General features: G+C 41.3%; 2 protein-coding genes across 2 annotated transcripts; both read right to left on the minus strand.

Annotated features, from left to right (window-relative positions):
* Positions 1–383: 383 nt before the first annotated feature.
* Positions 384–4,484, minus strand: LOC115726875 (triose phosphate/phosphate translocator, chloroplastic). The gene is made up of 12 exons (XM_030656943.2): positions 4,136–4,484; positions 3,978–4,052; positions 3,689–3,754; positions 3,517–3,595; positions 2,432–2,552; positions 2,213–2,308; positions 1,730–1,842; positions 1,511–1,588; positions 1,294–1,410; positions 1,040–1,139; positions 828–928; positions 384–611 (listed from the first exon to the last, which is right to left on the minus strand). Exons 1-12 carry the CDS (start codon positions 4,402–4,404, stop codon positions 594–596), a joined length of 1,233 nt encoding a protein of 410 aa, XP_030512803.1. The 5' UTR covers positions 4,405–4,484; the 3' UTR covers positions 384–593.
* Positions 4,485–10,314: 5,830 nt separating this feature from the next.
* LOC115726872 (protein DMP4-like) lies at positions 10,315–11,155 on the minus strand. Its single transcript, XM_030656941.2, has one exon. It carries the CDS (start codon positions 10,964–10,966, stop codon positions 10,328–10,330), a length of 639 nt encoding a protein of 212 aa, XP_030512801.1. The 5' UTR covers positions 10,967–11,155; the 3' UTR covers positions 10,315–10,327.
* Positions 11,156–17,959: the final 6,804 nt, after the last annotated feature.

A 17,959-nucleotide genomic window follows, 5' to 3' on the forward strand; every position in this document is an offset into this window, starting at 1 on the left:
ACTATCCGAGGCGATGAGGTGAGGATGGGGAGAAGAATTAAGGGCCGTGGCATGGGGCGCTGCCGCCGCTGGGAGTGCCAATCCGCACCCCACCCCGCCCCGCCCATTGCCATCCGTGTGACTGCATCATACCTGACGCGTTCAGTTTGAAGTTCCTAGTTCTTCTTTGTACTGCACAGTCTCTTCTCATTTCGCCCCGATTGCCTAGAATCAACTCTCAGCGGGGTCGTCCCCCTGGACAAACGTGTCAACCGGTTGCAGGCCGGCACGGTGGCGGTTTCCATTCTTCCGTTGAAGTGAAATCTTCCTCACGATCTTGCTGGGAGTGGTTTCGCGTGTTCATCTTCCGTCATATATCGACTGCACTTTTCACTCGCATAATCTCAATAAGAGAGAGCAGATGATACATTATTCTTGGTATCAAGGGATGATTGTACAACGGCACTTGCTCAATGCTTCCGAATAAAAGAAAATTATCAAAAAAAATAAATAACTTCATTATCACATTAGGATTTTTTGCTTCTTTCATCTTTGAGGGAGAAAGTACACAAGCCTACAAGGTTCGTCGGTCCGCTTCCTCGTCTTGCTTCTTCTCAAGTCGATTTCAGTTGCTGCAATGAAATTCCAAGTATATACAGAAGTCAATAACATTGGTTTGGACCTTATTTCATGCCACAGAAGATTAAGCATGCACAACCCGAGCTTTCTCTAGACTCAAAAGCACTCTGCTTGCTGACCAAACGCAACATTAAAAGTTCAGAGACGATGAAATCGGTCTTGGATTGGAGCATATAATCTCAAATGTCAAGCCAGCGATCGGGACTCACCCGTTTCTCTTCTTCCATCTTTGCCTTAATGAACGAGTAGATTGCAACTCCAGCAATTGCAATAACAGTGCCAATACCAGTTTGAGTTGAGATCTTGTTACCTGCAAGGGAAGCACTCAATCAGTATCCCATTTTTGCTAGGATTTCTAATCAAGTAGTAGAGGGGGAAGAGGAAGCGAAACTAATTAAACTGAAATCCGATCCACACTCACCAAAGACTAAGATTGAGAACCCGATCACAAAGACGCGTTTGAGGACATTTCCAACTGCATGTGTTAGCGGTGCGACTCTTTCCAAGGTATTGGTGGCCAACTAAGAAACATAAAACAAAAACGTTTTGACATTTATTAGGACCATTCGACTTGATACAAAGCAAATTGCAAACTCACTTCTCCGTCCATAATAGTCAGTCCACAAAATATATTTTCTAGACATCCAAGTGGGATAGACATTAGTGGAATAGTACCTGATTGTAGAGGTGGTAAAACATTCCCACCCAAAAGAGATCAGAAACAAACTTGATCGCACCCACTTTTGCAATTGCATCACTGAAGCCGTACTTCATCAGTTGAGGCCCCTCAATCTTCACATAACAAGACACAAGGATGAATTTTGGGCCTTCAACTTTAAGTTATCACTCATAATTACACCAATCGGGAAAAAATAACACAAGCATTGCTCACAATAATGGCCGGTGGAATGCAGACAAAGAGGGCGATGATGGAAATGTAGGCATAGACATTTGTACTATCCATATCGGTCTGCAGAAGACGACAAGGAAGTATTCGCCAAAGATACTTTTGAGTTAGACATATTAATCATCGATTTATCATGCCCAAAAGGAAAAATCGTGATAAGTTGAAATATAAAAGAAGAATGATAATGGTATAACTGAACATCACCATGGCTTTCTTGGAGTATATACTTCTGTAAGTGAATGAAATGTTGGAAATCATAGCACTAATAAATCCAACCCAATTGAAAGAGAGTTCAGTCAATGATGCCATGGATACACCTGGTTGATAAATCAAGCCAAAAGAAACAAATCATATGATATAGATCAGAAAATACTCCTACAGCATTTTTTTTTTTTTCCCTTTTTTTTTCTTGCTCCTCCTCCTCCAGCATTTACAATTCCAAATACTCGCATAATCCACCATGCAGCTAACTCCAACACATCTAAATACATGAACCAACCTAAATACCTACGTGAGTGCACTCATGCCTGTCTGTGTAAACTAAGCTGCATGAATAGCAGTCATCAAGGAGCTAGATCCATGAAAACGGAAACCTACAAGACTAGAGATTTGAAGTCGAATGAAGTGACTCAAACATGGTTCTGCGCTATTGATTCCAAAACGACAGGAAAAGAAGGTAGAACCGACCAAGGACGACGGGAGCCAGAGATAGCCACAAGGTAATGGGGATTTGTTGTCCAAGTATGAATTGAGAAGCAGCAGCATTGAAGAACGGCTCAAGAGCTGAAATCAACATAGCAGGAATTCAAGAAGTAGAATATTATAAAACTCACGGGAAGAAGATGTAGAAAAGCGGGCATTATCTTAATCTTTTGCTCCCTATCAGACAAATAAATGCTATTTTACCTTTAACGGTATGCGTGAAGGAAACGGCAACAGCTGCAAAGGAAACATTGCTGGTAACGTGACCAAGTGCATGACAAACAGCAACAGGAATAAGCAGCTTCAGCAGGTTTGAATCAATCGGCTGCGCATAAATTCAACAGCTTTTATAGTTTAGAAAGCAGATAATGTCGCAGAAATTAATGACAGCAGGGATGAAACGAAGATATAGATTCAATACAACCTCAAACCCATTTGACTGTAGCAGATGCAGGGGTTAATATGACATTGTGCACTGGATGGAATTGCACGTATGATATTCTACTATCGTGTAATCACTATGCTAAAATGACACATGGGTACAAAAATAGAAAGAAACATCTCCATCGTGCAACTTTGTCTCAATCAAAACAGCGAAGGAGATAATAACACTACATGGAGATTTAACCTCTTCGATTTAAGATCGATGCCCTTCAAACGCCAATCGCCACATAACGCTGTTGACAGACAAAAAAGAAGGAAAAGGCCAAAGTAGCCGGACACTGCTAAGAATGGTAGCTCAAGGCCTCCATCTACTTTGATTTCCAGAAGGTAAAGGGAGGTCATATTCGTACATTCCTTTAAGGAAAAAGTTGGGTGCACACACATCAACCAACAGTCCATGAACACTTACCACAGATACACCTGTACCATTACCACAATTAGCACAAGATCAATGCAGGGCTGTTTGCCACTAAAGGAAAGGTTGCCATTCTAGTTCTTTTTAATTATGAACTGGGACTCAGCAAATTATCATTGGACGATCATGAACTAAAAAATGCCAGCTTTGTGTGCTTAAGCCACAGGAAAAAGAAGACGGCAGTCATTTGTCTCTGTCATCCCACATCCGACATAGGTAGCTAGAACTGAGAATGCAGAATCTGTGAATCTTTATACTCCAATGTTACAAGACAAAAACAAAACTGTTTTTGGTACTTCTTGTTGCAATCAAGCTCTGAAAGCTTTGGACTTTATGCTTCAATTAATCGTTAATAGAAAGAAAGAACAGATGTAAAGCAAAAGAAAAAGAGCCCATGGATGAATAAACAAAATACTGGGTCTGGACTTACAGCTCGCTTTGGGAGGCCCACGGCCCAGCTCACCAAACAATACACCACCCCAACAAACAAATGCACGACCGACACGAAACTGCAAAGTCCAACACACAAAAACCGGACCTTCGTCACCATCTCGATCCTCAAATCACGACTAAGTCTCATCACTAAAAATGTTCGAACTTACTAAGGATAGGGGAAGTAATTGTATATCTTCTTGTTCAGGATGTTGAATATGACGTTCAAGAAGTACCTGCAACAGCAGAAACAACAACGAAGAGGGGCATTTACGTAAATTTACAACGGCCCATCCCTCCCCCTGGACCGGAGGCTTTGAATGACTACTATTCGACCGTTCCGACAGTTGGCCACGCGACACTATCGGGCGCCATTCGCACCAGGCTCAGTTTAGCGACGAGTCGTAGAATGTAACTTGCGTGAGTGAACGGTGATTTCGGAGGAGATTGAACATTTACCACATGAAGAAGAAAAACCCGGTGACGAGCGCCGGGTACTTCTCGAAGAAACCAACCGGCGCGATCTTCGTTTCACTGTAATAAGCCAGAAAAAAAAAATGTCAGTAGGAACTCGCTCGCCCGAGTTTGCCGAGTCAAAACAGGACGACGGACCTCACCCGGCGGAATCGCCGCCCCCGGCCGGCGACGAAGCGGCGGCGAGGCACGGGCTGAGAATATCCCTCTTCCCCGCCCCTTGCGAGCTCTCGAGCAGCAACGCCGGCCGGAGCTGCCTCCCCCAAATCAAGTTCCCGCCCTCGCCGACGGTCCCGATCGGCTTCGGCGATGCGAAGCAGAGGCCGCCGCTCCGGCAGCTCTCCCGCGGGAGCTTCCGGAGCTGGGGGACGGCGGAGAAGGCGGCGGCACGCGACAGCACTCGCGACTCCATGATTCCGGAGGAGAGAGAGAGAGAGAGAGCGGGAGAAGGAAAGATAGAGAGAGTGCACTATCAGTGGCTCGCGCGAGGCCTCTTTTGCTTATGAGGATGGCGAGCAGATAAAATTAACTTCCGCCGGTGACGCTACCATGCGCCGCGAGACACGGGCGAGCTAAAAGTGCGCCCGTCATTCTCGTGATCCTCTGCTTCGCGCCCCAGGGTAGCGCGTTGCAGCCAGCGAATCAGATTAACCGGCAATAATGGCTGTCCACCATATTTACAAATATAAATCACAACATAAAAGATTATAATAACATGCAACATGGCATCTTTAATTCATATAATGATAAAAAAAAATTGATTTCTTTTTCGTTACGAGTGAAATTTTACTTTTCCGATATCAAAATCGTGACCCGAGGACAGATAAAGGTGGACGGTGGAGATTGACGGGCTCACGGTGATACCATGAGGAGGAGCGGCGGATGGCGCTGATGATTTGTGGTGGAGGATGAAGGGGAGGAGGGTGGTGGGCCAGGGCTTATCTCCAAGCGAATGGATTATGACTGAGGGCTGGTCTTGTCCAATCGTTGTTGCCCGTGAGATCCCTTATCGGCTTTTTTTTCTTTATCTCTCTCCTCCTAAGATTTCTTCGGTTTTTTTCATTTTAAGGTCGGCAGTATAGATTAATATTTTCATAATGAAGTTGATTTGCGATGAGAAGTGCATGTGAATTGTATTTATATATATAATCAGAGATTAGTTGTGGTACAATGCGATTTGTGTACCCTAGTGATCCGTACTTTCATCCTTTTAGGTTTTTTTTTTTTTTTAATGGAAGTTGGTTTTCACTTGATATCTTTAATATGCCGAGACTTGATTCTCTCTCTTGATTAGGGGTGATTGATTCCTGGTCCAGTTCCTAAACGGTCCAATGAAACTGGTGATTTGAGTAATGAATTGGACACGTGTCAAATGGCTGATGAAGTAATTGGTAACTAATCAAAAATGCCCCGCAACATGCTCATGCAACGCATCATGTTACATTTTTCTTTTGACTAATGCATATTTTTTTTTCTTTTTTTTTAAAGCTCCTCCTCAAAAGTTAATTTAATCCTATTGGCTTAATCACAAATTTATATTGTACTTAATCCTCGAAAATGCGAGATACCATGTTACAGAAGACTTCTGCTGCTATTACAATCTGCAACACTTGATAAATAGAGGATTTAGACATTCTTTTCTTGCCTTATAAAGAAGACGATATATAAAGTAGTTATCACCACACACACAAAATATATATATATATATGTGTGTGTGTGTGTGTGTGTTGCACAAAGAAGTATGTGTTACTAAGAAATAAAAATAAAGAAGTGAAAAGACAAACGGAAGTAATTAAGGAATGTTTATAAATAGTTAAGTAATGTATCGAACGAGAAACAACACAATACAAGTTTGCATTAAAAAAATTTAATAATCGGTCCGGCCATGCGATCCAATTCCCCCTTGAAATCGGGAACCGAATTATTCGGACACTTGTTCCACTTTTAGGGATAGGGAGTCGGACCGGCGCGCCCGAAAACAAGACCCAATTGACCGATCCGGACAGTTTCCAATTCGGTCGGTCCGTCTTATTCACCCCACTGTCGGCGGTAGATGAAAAATATTGTACTTATGTTGCTCCTCTAAATAAGTGATATTGAAACCGATGATTGATTGGTTCACCATTCTCAATGTGTATTTGGGTTGGTGTTTGGCGAAAATCTGGATGAAGAAATCTCATGTTGACTTTCGCCCGTCAATCGGAATGGGAATCGCACGGCTTGGGCAAAGCACGGGCTACTGCTCTTGGATGATCCAAATGCCAAGGGACTAGTTAACGGCATGATGCACGAGCACGATGCAAGTGCATTGTTTTTTGGTTCCTGGACGGTATGGTTTTGACGTCGACAAAACTATTTATCGCTTAGCTTTGCTCGATAAACACATATGTTACTTTATTCCAGGTTAACGTTCACATAAAGAACGACGCAGTGGCTATAAAGACCATTAGGGAGGCCCGATTCCTCGGAAAAGCACAAACTTTAACTCGAGTTTCAAATTTAGTCCGAACTTTTTTTTGTACGAAAAAAAGAGAGCTAATTTTATCTCGTGTTTCAATTCTGCCTGAACTTTTCTTTATCTCGTGAAAATGCACCAATTTTCAATTGGTTTCCAAATCTGACCCCCCGTCGAGTTTTCGATAAGAATCTATCGAACACATGTGAAATGACGCGTCGAATCTTTACTAGGGCATCATTGGATGATAACTCAATAAATGGGTTGGATTTGGATACCAACTAAAAGTTGGTACTTTTTTAGAAGACGACAAAAAGTTTGAGGCAAAATTGAGATTCGACATAAAATTGATGCCTTGTTACGAGACCAAAAAGAAAAGTTTGCACCATAATTGAGGCGCGACCTAAAGTTATTATTTTCCTGTGGAACAAAAAAGGGTTTGGGCCACAAGTGAGACCAACTAAAGTTGGAGCTCTTCACGGGAATTAGGCCTCATTAGGGACGTGAATTGATGCCTTTAGAGAACGTTTTACCCCGGCATTGATCGTGCGAAACCAATAGAATTAAAGTCGACTAAACGGAACAGTTTCAAAGTTGCTGAAATCAAATCTGACTCGAAGGATAAGAAGAGCACGACAGTTTTATTTTTCAGTCAAACTCTTAAGCGGGAACAATTAGCAAAGATGGCGGTTGATGAAGGGAACGGATCACATAAACAAACGCAGCGAAATTACTCCGAATCAACAAGTCGTAAAATCATATTGAATCACCGATCGAAGAAATATATTACGTAACAGACATATCTCGGGTTTTCACAGATTAAGTATCTACAATGCGGCGAGAAAATCTGTCACCTATTTGACGTTTCGGAGAGAAGAGCGGGAGATCATCGTCATTATACTTGTAGTTTTTTATTCTCTGTTCAATAAGAACGTAAGAGGAACGTCGTTCTTATTTTCAACGACGAAAGGTCGTGATCTTTGATCACGTTTAAAACTGATAACTACCAAAGACAGTTATCCAATGTGGAAAAAGGCTACGCTAGCCTATATGGGTGGACAACGGTCCTTCCCATATACCATTGTTTTCCAACAGTTGACAATCACCATCATTTCTTTTCTTTTGTCAATCGAACACTTGCTCTTATTCTTTTCGATTTTTTTTTTTTTTGTTTTTTTGGTTTCGTTAGTAGATTCTTCTCATCAGTTTTAGGACTCGATCATCAAGCTATAGTTCCTTGGAGCAAAATCGCATCTCAATTCGAAGAACAAAAAGTACGATGTTGGGCTAGAATCGTCATTAATGCGAAATATACCATATGGCGGGACTAGTCCTTTTCTTCTCATAAATAGAGTTAGAATTGAGTTAAGGAACCCAAAAAAATATTAAAATAAGGGTAGCCTTAAGTAAAATTCGTGTAAAAAAAAATGTGGACTCGATATGTACCATGAGACAAATCTATAGTAATCTGCTCCGATCCGAGACATAAAAAAAGACGAGGATAATCAGATTAGAGAAGGGAGCTCAAGAAAGTTTCGGTAACACCGAATCCCCGTGACGACTCGGTAAACTATTAGAGACCCGTCTTCTGTTTACGTAAATTTTAGGTTATGCATTTCCTGAATCTCTCCATTCTCATGATCCGGTTCAGTTTATGCTCGCAGTTTCCCTATCACTTTGGAGGGGCTCTCAGCCTTCTTATCTTTATCTCTAGCTGGTTTGGTATTTAACCCTCCAAGGGAACTGCTAATAGATTATCTTTCATACCTTTTTTCGGCACTCGAATGATTCTCATATCGGTCAAATACCGATACCGATCTTGACTAGGTCCGCTGTCGGTGTTAGAAGTAGGTGACGCGTTAAACCGTGCAAGAATTTAGTCACGAAAATATCACCCGGTGTTAGAAAAGGAGCCGGTAGGAAGGAGGTTCGTCAGATGGCCGATCAAGCAACACGCCATTTCGACGTAGTTGTGCTCCGGGCAGCAACACTGGCACGATGGTGGCTGAGGCCAAGGCTGCGGAAGCCGCCGCAGATTGCACTCTACATCATGGACAGAAGAACATTTCTTGCCTATGGATTTCGCCGAGGAGGATCGGTTTGGTGCATCGGGCGAGAGTTGAACGAGCCAGGAAGGAGGAGGGAGCAAGAAACCAAATAAGAAAAAATGGTGGAATAGGGAGCAAGAGTTGCACGGCCTGGTCCATCGGCCGATCCGCGGTATGCATCACGACCACCTTCGTATGTATGTCATCCTTATACATGCTCAACATCCTGAGGATGTTCCCCAAGGCGGTGACAGAAAGATGCAAGAGTAAGAGTAAAGGTAACCGATTCTCCCACGAGAAGCAAATTGCTGTGCAGATTAAGTCATGAATGCCTGGATTTGTTATGTTTTGACGCTAATTTCGATTATTCTTTCAATACTGAAAGTTAAATGAAAGTGGTTCGCTTCGACACACACACAAAAAAAATAAAAACAAGATTATTGGCAATTTTCTCCTTCATGATAATTTTGATAAATTAGCCTTTCTTTATACATTTTTTGGGGCCAAAGAAAAACTTTTCAACCATAGTACTTGAATAAAATTTGGTTGGTTGGAAGAGCTGGCACCCGTGATACTCGGACTAAATAGAGCTTAGACATATGCCTTATCCTATAAATACAACTCTATTCAACTGTCTACCTTAATAGAGAAATCAAAAGTGAGAATCGCCTTACCAAAAAAAAAAAGTGAGAATCGAATCCTATTTCTTCGACAAAGGCAGATGTCTTTCTGCGGACCTAGGTGATCCGAATATGCTATCGATTGTAGAAAATTTTTTGGTTGTTGCAAAAGTCGATAATTTGGCACATTCATTACAAGAATGGATGGTCCTTCTTTCAATTCCGACAAAAAGACCAGGCTTTAAAATCTAGGATAGATAAAAGGGATGAGCAAAATGTATCTTCGAAAGAAAAAGTGTCCAATTACCGTCAAATATCAATCTATCGGCACGAGAACGGAAAATGGAAATCCTCTGTCTTTCTTCACTGCCTCTACTTTTGTAATTTGTGAAAATCTACTGTGAAATACTCAATACAAGAATTATCATACGTATATATACATGTGTATATCCTTGCAACTTTAGAGGACAAATGGGGTCCATATAGCTTTATTTCTAGCACAAGCTTATATTTGCTTGGACGCTTCACTAGGCCACGCGTTCCACATGGCTCCTTTTGCTTGTACGACGCAGCACCATTGCATCACATGGTAGAGGAACAAATCTTGCCTACGTCAAGATCATATGAGCCCAGCTCACATGAATCGTCAGATCAAGTAGGTCCCACACGAGCCCCTCGTCATCCGAAGGCCCATAGGAATTGGACTCACATGATCCGAGCGCAGACAATACGCGCGTCCCATATGTTATTAGGGCAAAAGCGATGACACGCAAGACTCGCGATAAGCACAGTCTAATTGAACTACTAATGTTCTATTTTGCAAGGGATAACGTGCCAATATAAATTGTCCTTTTTTTTTTTGGCAAATACAAATCGAATTGCCATTTTTTTTTTGTGAAAATATATTATCCACGTGATCCTACGCTTGGTTTTAATGATCTCGATCGGTCAAATATTAATGTATTACAACGTATTTTCACTTTGAAATTATATTGTAGTTTATATTGATTTATGCTCTTCAACTTGTGAATCCATTTAAAAAATGCATGTGTAAAGACAAGATTATGGTGAGAAATTTTTTATTTTTTGTTTTATTGTTCTCGATGGCATGATCTACTCCGAAAGGAATTAGGACAATGTTAAGAAATGAACGCATTCAAATTTACAATTGTGCATTGTCTCAAAAGATAAGGATTCTAGATGTGGTGTGGTTCAATTACTGGAAAGCGGAAAACCGATCCCGTGCCGCTTGGTCGGGAACACGACGAACAACATAGTGCAAATGACTCCGATCCCCACCGGCAACGCCGTCAGCACCTCCCTCGTCTCGTCCGACGGCGTCGGGTAGAAGCAGTTCACCGTGTTCTCGTCGAAAAGTGCAACCGCGCCAAACACCAGAACCGACATGAAGGCGTGCGCAAAGTCTATGAACCTTAGCCTGTATTGATCCTTGAGCTCGGGTGGGAGCGTGTCCGACCCGTCAATCACCCAAAGGCCGCGAGGCGTGGCGAACCCGTAACACACATTTCCCTTCCTATCCCTGAAGCTATCGGTGAAGCACAGGAGGAAGCTGGACAGGCCGCAGAGGAGCACTAGGCCAGCCATCATGACCCGACTGACCGGGTCGCAGTTGCCTTGGTTCGAGAAGATAGGGGATAGGAGTTGGAACGCGAGGACTGTCCCCGTCGGCAAGAGGTTGGCCAAATGGGCAGTGCTCTCGAACGTTTGGGTCATGGCCTTTTGTATCAAGCTCTTCCTCCCGGCGTCATCCGGACGGGGTTCGCCCTTCAAGAGGGGGTGCTCTTGCTCCGTTGAGCTCTCGTCCGGCACTTTGATCTCCATTTTCGCCATCGCTAACGCCAAACCTGAGCCTTGAAACTGCAAGAAGGGTTCAAATTTTTTACCTATTCGCACGTGTGATGTTGAGTTCTTTGTAGATTGGATTGGTAAGAGAGGAGGATGTGGTTGTTTTTATAGGTTGTGTGGGGATGTGTTGCGGGCAAATACGAGTGGAGGATAAGGGAGGGAAGGCTGGGTTTTGTGATGTCTTGCAAGAAACCGAGACCGACCCAAAAGTAGGTTTTGCACGTTACTCGCAGGTTGAGGTTCCAACTGTTTCTGGTCATGAACATCAGCTTAAATAAAGGTTGATCGGTGCCGGTGTTTTGTTGAGAAAGCATTCAATTCCGTTACCATGGGAAGCTCAGGAGAATTGTTTATTACCGGAACGAGTATGCTCAGATTCTAGGTCAACTATGTTGCTTGTTGTAAGGAAGCGACATCTTCCAAGATACCCTTTTGGAAAATGAACGGGAAAAAAAAATTATATTTAGCCCCTAAACTTGGGCAATTCTTCCAATGTGATCATGGAATTTGGGTCCTCAGATTTTTTAGAATTTTGCTGATCGGGAATCTTCTTAGTTTGATTATGCCCCTGCACACTCACAGTCCGATTTCGCCAAATTTAAACTGACATGACTTTTAATACCAATCAAAAGTCTAATATTGAAATAGTCAATTTCGCCGGGCACTTAAATACTGTTAAATATTTACTTGATTGTATCGTGAGATATTGTTCACGATAAGTTTTGAAACTCAAGTGATTTGTTGAAATGTAGTTAGTAAGATAGCTTGACAACTTCTAACGTACTTTCCCTTCAATAAGACCAATATACAGATACAATGGCTTTCGCTCGTAAAATACAAGAGACTCCCTATCTTATATCGGGGGATTCCGTAACAATGATAAACTCTGAGCTTATGAAGTATTATTACTAACATCAAGAATCTATTCAGATGTCATAAAAAGAGAAACATAGGAGAGCAAAGATGAAATCAATCCTCAATTTAGTAGCGCATGCGAATCGAACCTACAGCCAATCAATAACCGATAGATAATCTTAACACTAGCGGGTTTTGATTTTGGGGATCGTACGTGGAAATGGGTCACGGTCCAATTTCAATTTCACTCATATTGACAAAGACAGTTGTGGGATATCCGTATACAAAATTGAGATGACAGGAAGATGTTTGCTTAGATTAAGGTCAAGCAAATCCAGAATCGTTGCTTAGGGCAACGACTCTTCCCTTTGCACGCCATGACCCACCTCATCAACCAAAACGGCACGCCGTCTTCGAGCTCATTTCTAAGGCAAGGCCAATAGGGATGACGAGGGAGCTCGTGTCAGATCGTCTGGTGCAGCCTGAAACCGATTAGGCATGCCGCAGTCCCTAAAACTCAATAATAGAAGCTGCACAAGGCGATCTAGGATGAGCTACTCGCCCGACGTCGCCGTCCCTACTGGGTCGGCGGTACCTTGAAAATGAGAGCGCAGACGACGTGCCGGTTTCTTTGATGATGTTTATATTTGTAGCCCCTTGTAGGGGTGGCTTACCAGAAATTACAACACCATTAAGGACTATTTTCTACTAGTTTTGCAGCGAAAAGTGAGTTATTTAGTGAACTTTAAGGAAATAGTTAATACTACCAAAAAACCTCAAATCGATACACATGTGATAAATTTACATCCTAACTATATTTTTACTATCAAAAACTCCAAACCGGTATACCCGTGACAAATTTACTTTATGTTAGTTTTGATTAAATTTAGTTAATATCACGAAAGACTCTAAACTGGTACACATGAAAAAAGGAAGATAAAAACACCAAACTGGTACACCGGTTAAATGCCAAATGTCATCCAAGAATTTGACAATACAATTTAATAGAAACTAATGGAGGGTAAATTTGCCACACATGTACTAGTTTGTGATTTTTGTTGGTCAAAAAATTAGTTTGGGATATGTATCAGTTTGAGGTTTTTCGTGGTATTCACCTTAATGACATTATCCATAGGTTTGATTTGAGCATAAAAAAAAAATTCTGACCAAAAAGAAGAACCATATAAATAAAATTCATAATTTCTATTAGTCTGACCCCATAGTGGAGTTTGACCCTGCCAAAAAAATTATACATGAAGGATTTAGCATCATTTGAACTTAGAAAAGCTTGAGCTATAGAATAGATTTTCCAGATTTGAGACTATCTGAGCAGGCTCAATTCGAGTCAAGTAGATTTCGAGCAAGACTAGCTTTAGAGTTCTGTTTTTTTTTTTTTTTCTGGTCGGAAAGCAACTTGCATTACTCAAAACAGCTGAAGTACACAAGTTCCCAAACTCTGAACATCAAATTTGTTAAATATGTCTCTAGTTTAAATCGTTTAATGATATATGTTGGTTTGTTAAATTGATTTGAGAAAAGAAAATCTTTAACGGATTAAGAATTGAGACTTACGCATTCACGGAAAACTTTTGCAGATTTTCTATTGGCACTGAAAGACAAAATAAGGGGTGAACTTATTTTGTATATCTATTTAGTCATGGGGATCTTGTTCAGCTGAATAAAAGAAGCAAAAGGGCTCACACTTCCATTCATATAATTATCTTGTGGGGCGGATTGGAGAAAAGGACAAAAAATAAAAAAGGAAAAGGTGGTTTTCTCTTCTTTCTCTCCAAGCCTCCAGAAGTCGTCCAAAATAACAGGAGGACTTTTGGGGTTTCTAGTTCTTCAGCCGAGACGAGCTGAACGCAGCACAGTCATTTTCGAAAGGCTGAACACAGAGCACTTCGGGCAATGGACTCTTGAACACGCGGAGATTTGTGCGTGAGTTTTTATATATATATTCAGTTAAGTTGTTTTATTGTAAACACTTTGGGTTTGGGTATAATTTAGTTGTGGAATTAAAACACTAGCATATTGAACGATTGTAATTTCGATTCTCCGATTATAGTGGATTTTTCTTGCGGCTCTCTCCATGAATGTAGGTACCGATATTCGGACCAAACTACGTAATTTCTGATATCCTTTATCGTTCATCGTTATTTTTCTGGGTTTTTAGCATTAACTTATTTACAAGATCCCGATTAGTTTCCGCATGTTATATTACAACAAAATTAACCAAAGAGATTTAAACAACTAGCTTTATAGTTTGCAAACAACAAAATTGACACGAATGAAACGATTGTCTCTTGCCAGGATATAATCATTCATCTAGCGAATATGCCTGAATCACAAAAAGTCTCAAAGTGGGTAAATTAGTCAATGCTGAAGTTTTACCTAAAGAGGATGGATTTAAACCTGAGATAGGTAAAGACATGACTAGAACTACATAAAAAATATATTTGTAAATGTTGAATGTAGCCCAAAGTTTAGACCTAAATTTTTTTGGTGTCAACTCGAATTTATTGAGATGTGGTTCATACTCTTCATCGATAAGAAAGCACGGGGATTTGGGGGAGCTACCCAGCTGGGGTCTCCACGGGGCAGCACCCCTATGGACACTAGAGAGCTTTTGTATTTTAAGCCCATATTTTTTTATTAGTAGTTTGGGCTTTGGGACATGAATAGATACTGTTATATATACTATTTTCGCTTGTAACCGAGTAAATATAACAAGAGGTGTGAGGTACTAATTATAGTGGAATCCTCTGATGAACATAGCCATAGGATAAGGGTGAACCAAAGATAAATCTCGTGTCGATTTCCCTTTCTCGCTTTCTGCTTTACTACGTTGTGGTTGTGCATCGAATCCTAATAGAATTGGTGTTCGAGGATGCCAAAAGATAGCAAAGGTTTGGAGCGCGCGAGGACAAGATATGGACGTCCTAAGTTAAGTGGCAGACATTCCAAGGTAGGCGGAAGACGTCCAGATTGAAGCACCAAAAGCTGGGTAACTATTGCGAGTCTGAACTTCTTGCCAAGTAGAGATTTGTTGATTGTGGCTCGAAGTTTAGATCCCAATTTAATATGGAACCGACTCGAATTGGAGTTCAAAGACATCCGGAGACAACAAGGTTCAGAATACGCGAGAACAAGATTCGGTCGTTCCAATTTAGGAGCACCAAAAAAGTTGGGTAGCTAGTGTGAGTCTGAATCGCAAAGCTACCCGGGACGTTTCGACTCGAGACGCGACTAGCAGCAAAAGTGGATCTTGAACGTCCGACCGAACGTCCAACCTCGACGCCGAGAGAATGAAAGCCTAGTTCAAGAGAGGTCAAGGATCTCTCGTGGAGTGGAGACGCCCGACTAAGCCACGTTAATCATCTGTCTAAGCTTTTATTTTCAGTGTTGATTGCGAGCTCAACAATGGTGTTTTTTTTTTTTTTTTCCTGTTGAGAGATTCATAATACTCTGCTATAAATTTTAAATTATTATCAAAACCCTTTTTAATTACATTTTCAATACTTAATTATCAACATTTAATATTTAGCACTTAAATTTTCGGTTAGTTAATATTGTTACCAAACAAGTCAAAACTCTATCTCTCTCGCCAACCGTCCCCTCCCAAACTGGACTTTCCCCTCTTTTTTTTTTTTTTTTTTGGGGAGGGGGGGTGTGGTGGGGGGTTGGTGTATTTTCAGGCCATACATGTCCTTGAATTTAAATGCAATTCGTTAGGTTCACCGTTCTATAAGGTCAACATCGGTTTCAATCAATGAGAGAAGTTTCTCTTAATGAGGCGCTGCCCTACTCCTAGTTTTCCTTTAATAAGTGTAGAACTTTGATACCACTTTTAGACTCCATTCGTTTCACCAAAAATAACTTCAGAGAAAATATTTTACAAATTCTCCGCCATTCAGTTTACGGAAAACAAAAAAGTCAAGGAAAAAAAATTTCGTTAATGAAAAAATTACCCTAAAAAATGAAGAAAATAACTCCTTCTTTCGAAATCATTATCGGTGGAGTCCAATCTCTCTCTTATCTATTCTCTCTCTATCTACTTGCTTTGAATTTTTTATATTTTATATTTTAATAATTTTTATATTTTATTTATTTTTTTCTCTTCTTTTCTTTTCTTTCCTCCGCCGGTCGCTCGGCCTCAGCAATCGATCACAAACACGGCCCGCCGAGCCTCCAGCTCGCCTGTGGACGTTGTCGGCTGATCACGATGGAGGAAAGAGGAAAAAGAAAAGGAAAGAACAGAAAAAAAGAAAAAGAAGAAAATGAAAAATAATTATATTCAATTAAAATTTTAAAAAAATTATTAAAAAAGGAGTTCACGGGGAAAAATCAAATTTGATTTTTCATACTAAACAATGAAAAATATTTTCCTCATTTTCGGATTTTAGTCAAACACCGGAAAATATTATCATTTTTCTGGAATACGTTTTTCAAAAACATCCTATTTTTTGCGAAACGAACCGGGCCGTAGTGATTTAGTTCCACTCTACATGTGCCACTTAATTCGTTAGGTTCACCGTCCTATAAGGTAAACATCTGGTTCAATCTATGAGAGAAGTCTCTCTTATTAGGCCGCTTTCCTACTCCTATTTTTCTCTTTAATAGATGTTGTAGCACTTTGATACCACTTTTAGTGATTTAGTTCCACCCACATGCGCCAACTTCCAAGAAGAGTACCGAGGATATGACCTTTCGAAAGAACCATTTCACAATCTTTTTCACCTTACAGTAAACTTGGTGGGTGAAATAATTGCAAAAACCATCGTCAATTTTATTCTCCAAATCAAATATTCTTCTCGTATTTTGAAGCTCATATTTTAGATCTCTCCAATTTAAGAACGTTCCTTTGCTCGCATGCACAACCCACATGTACACCAAAACTTGGGGAGAATTCCTTAAAAAGTCCTACACTCATTGTAATTTGTGCGAATGTAATTCTAAACATTTTTTTTTTTGCCAATTGACTAAACCTTTTGCAATTATGCCAATTCAGTCCATTTGGCTACCCAACGCTAACATGATAAATTTTTATTAATATTTTTTGAATTTTTTATTATTTTTCTATCTTTTTCATTTTCTTTTTTTTTCCGATTTAGCCTCCCACTGGCCCAGGGCCGAGAACCTCCGCCGACCCCCGGGCAAGAGGGCCTATGAGCCCTCGCCGACCACGGGTGCCGCGACCCTCACCAAGCCTCGGTAAGGGTTTGTGGCCCTCTCTAGTCGTTGGGCGAGGGCCGGATCTGGGGGTAAGCCCTTGCCTAGGGGCCAAAGGTCGCCAACTATCTGATGTCAATACTAACGAAAAGAAAAGACAAAAAAATAATTAAATATTAAAAAAATATTAAAATATTATCAAAATTTTCTCACGTCGGCGCTCACCAGCCACATAGACTGAATTGAGACAATTGTAAAAGGTGTATGACTCAATTGGTAAAATGAAGAGAAGTTTAAGACTGAATTGGCACAATTGTAATAGGGTTAGGACTTTTTTGGTAATTTTTCCTAAAAAATTGTGTCTATTCTCTTCAAGAGCCATTTTTCTCTCTCCTCACACCTAGCGCACAGCGTGGCTACTCAGCACCATAGCCCGACCCCGACGTTGATAACGACACCGTTCATCCTTGCCTGCTGCCCGCACTCCTCTCCCTGCATCCATTGTCTCGGTCTGTCGTAATATCGCGGTTGCCGAGACCGTTTGAGATTGGCCTTGAGCTTGGGAGGGCCTCAACCAGCCGCACCTTACAATAGTCTCGTGAGCCATGCGGAGGTTGGCCATGGCAGTCATGCTGCCTAACCTCAACCTAGCCTTGAGCTGACACAGAGACCATCGCCGACCTTAGATGTAAACGCCCTCCGAAGAAACAACGGCAGCCCGGTAAGTGGAAAGGGGGAGACGCGATGGTAGGGGCGTCGGACTATGCAAGCCTCTCGAGTGGGTGGGGAAGGTGTGGGTAGGAATAGGGTCTTTTTAGAGTGGGGGGTAGTACGAGGAGTACAGTGGACGTACGTGAAACAAGTCTAGAAGAATGGGAAGTTCATAGAGACTTGGAGGAACCATGGTGAAAAAGAATCTACATCACCATCGTGCTCGAAGTACCTAGTGAA

The sequence above is a fragment of the Rhodamnia argentea genome, chromosome 3 (genome assembly GCF_020921035.1).
Source record: "Rhodamnia argentea isolate NSW1041297 chromosome 3, ASM2092103v1, whole genome shotgun sequence".
NCBI classification, from domain to species: domain Eukaryota; kingdom Viridiplantae; phylum Streptophyta; class Magnoliopsida; order Myrtales; family Myrtaceae; genus Rhodamnia; species Rhodamnia argentea.

Coding starts and splice junctions, on each gene's coding strand:
- LOC115726872 (XM_030656941.2), bottom strand. CDS start 10,966: ATGGCGAAAATGGAGATCAAAGTGCCGGACGAGAGCTCAACGGAGCAA.
- LOC115726875 (XM_030656943.2), bottom strand. CDS start 4,404: ATGGAGTCGCGAGTGCTGTCGCGTGCCGCCGCCTTCTCCGCCGTCCCC. Junction 1,843..2,212: donor TCTGGCTCCCGTCGTCCTTG/GTCGGTTCTACC, acceptor TTTATCAACCAG/GTGTATCCATGGCATCATTG. Junction 1,411..1,510: donor GCATTCCACCGGCCATTATT/GTGAGCAATGCT, acceptor TGTTATGTGAAG/ATTGAGGGGCCTCAACTGAT.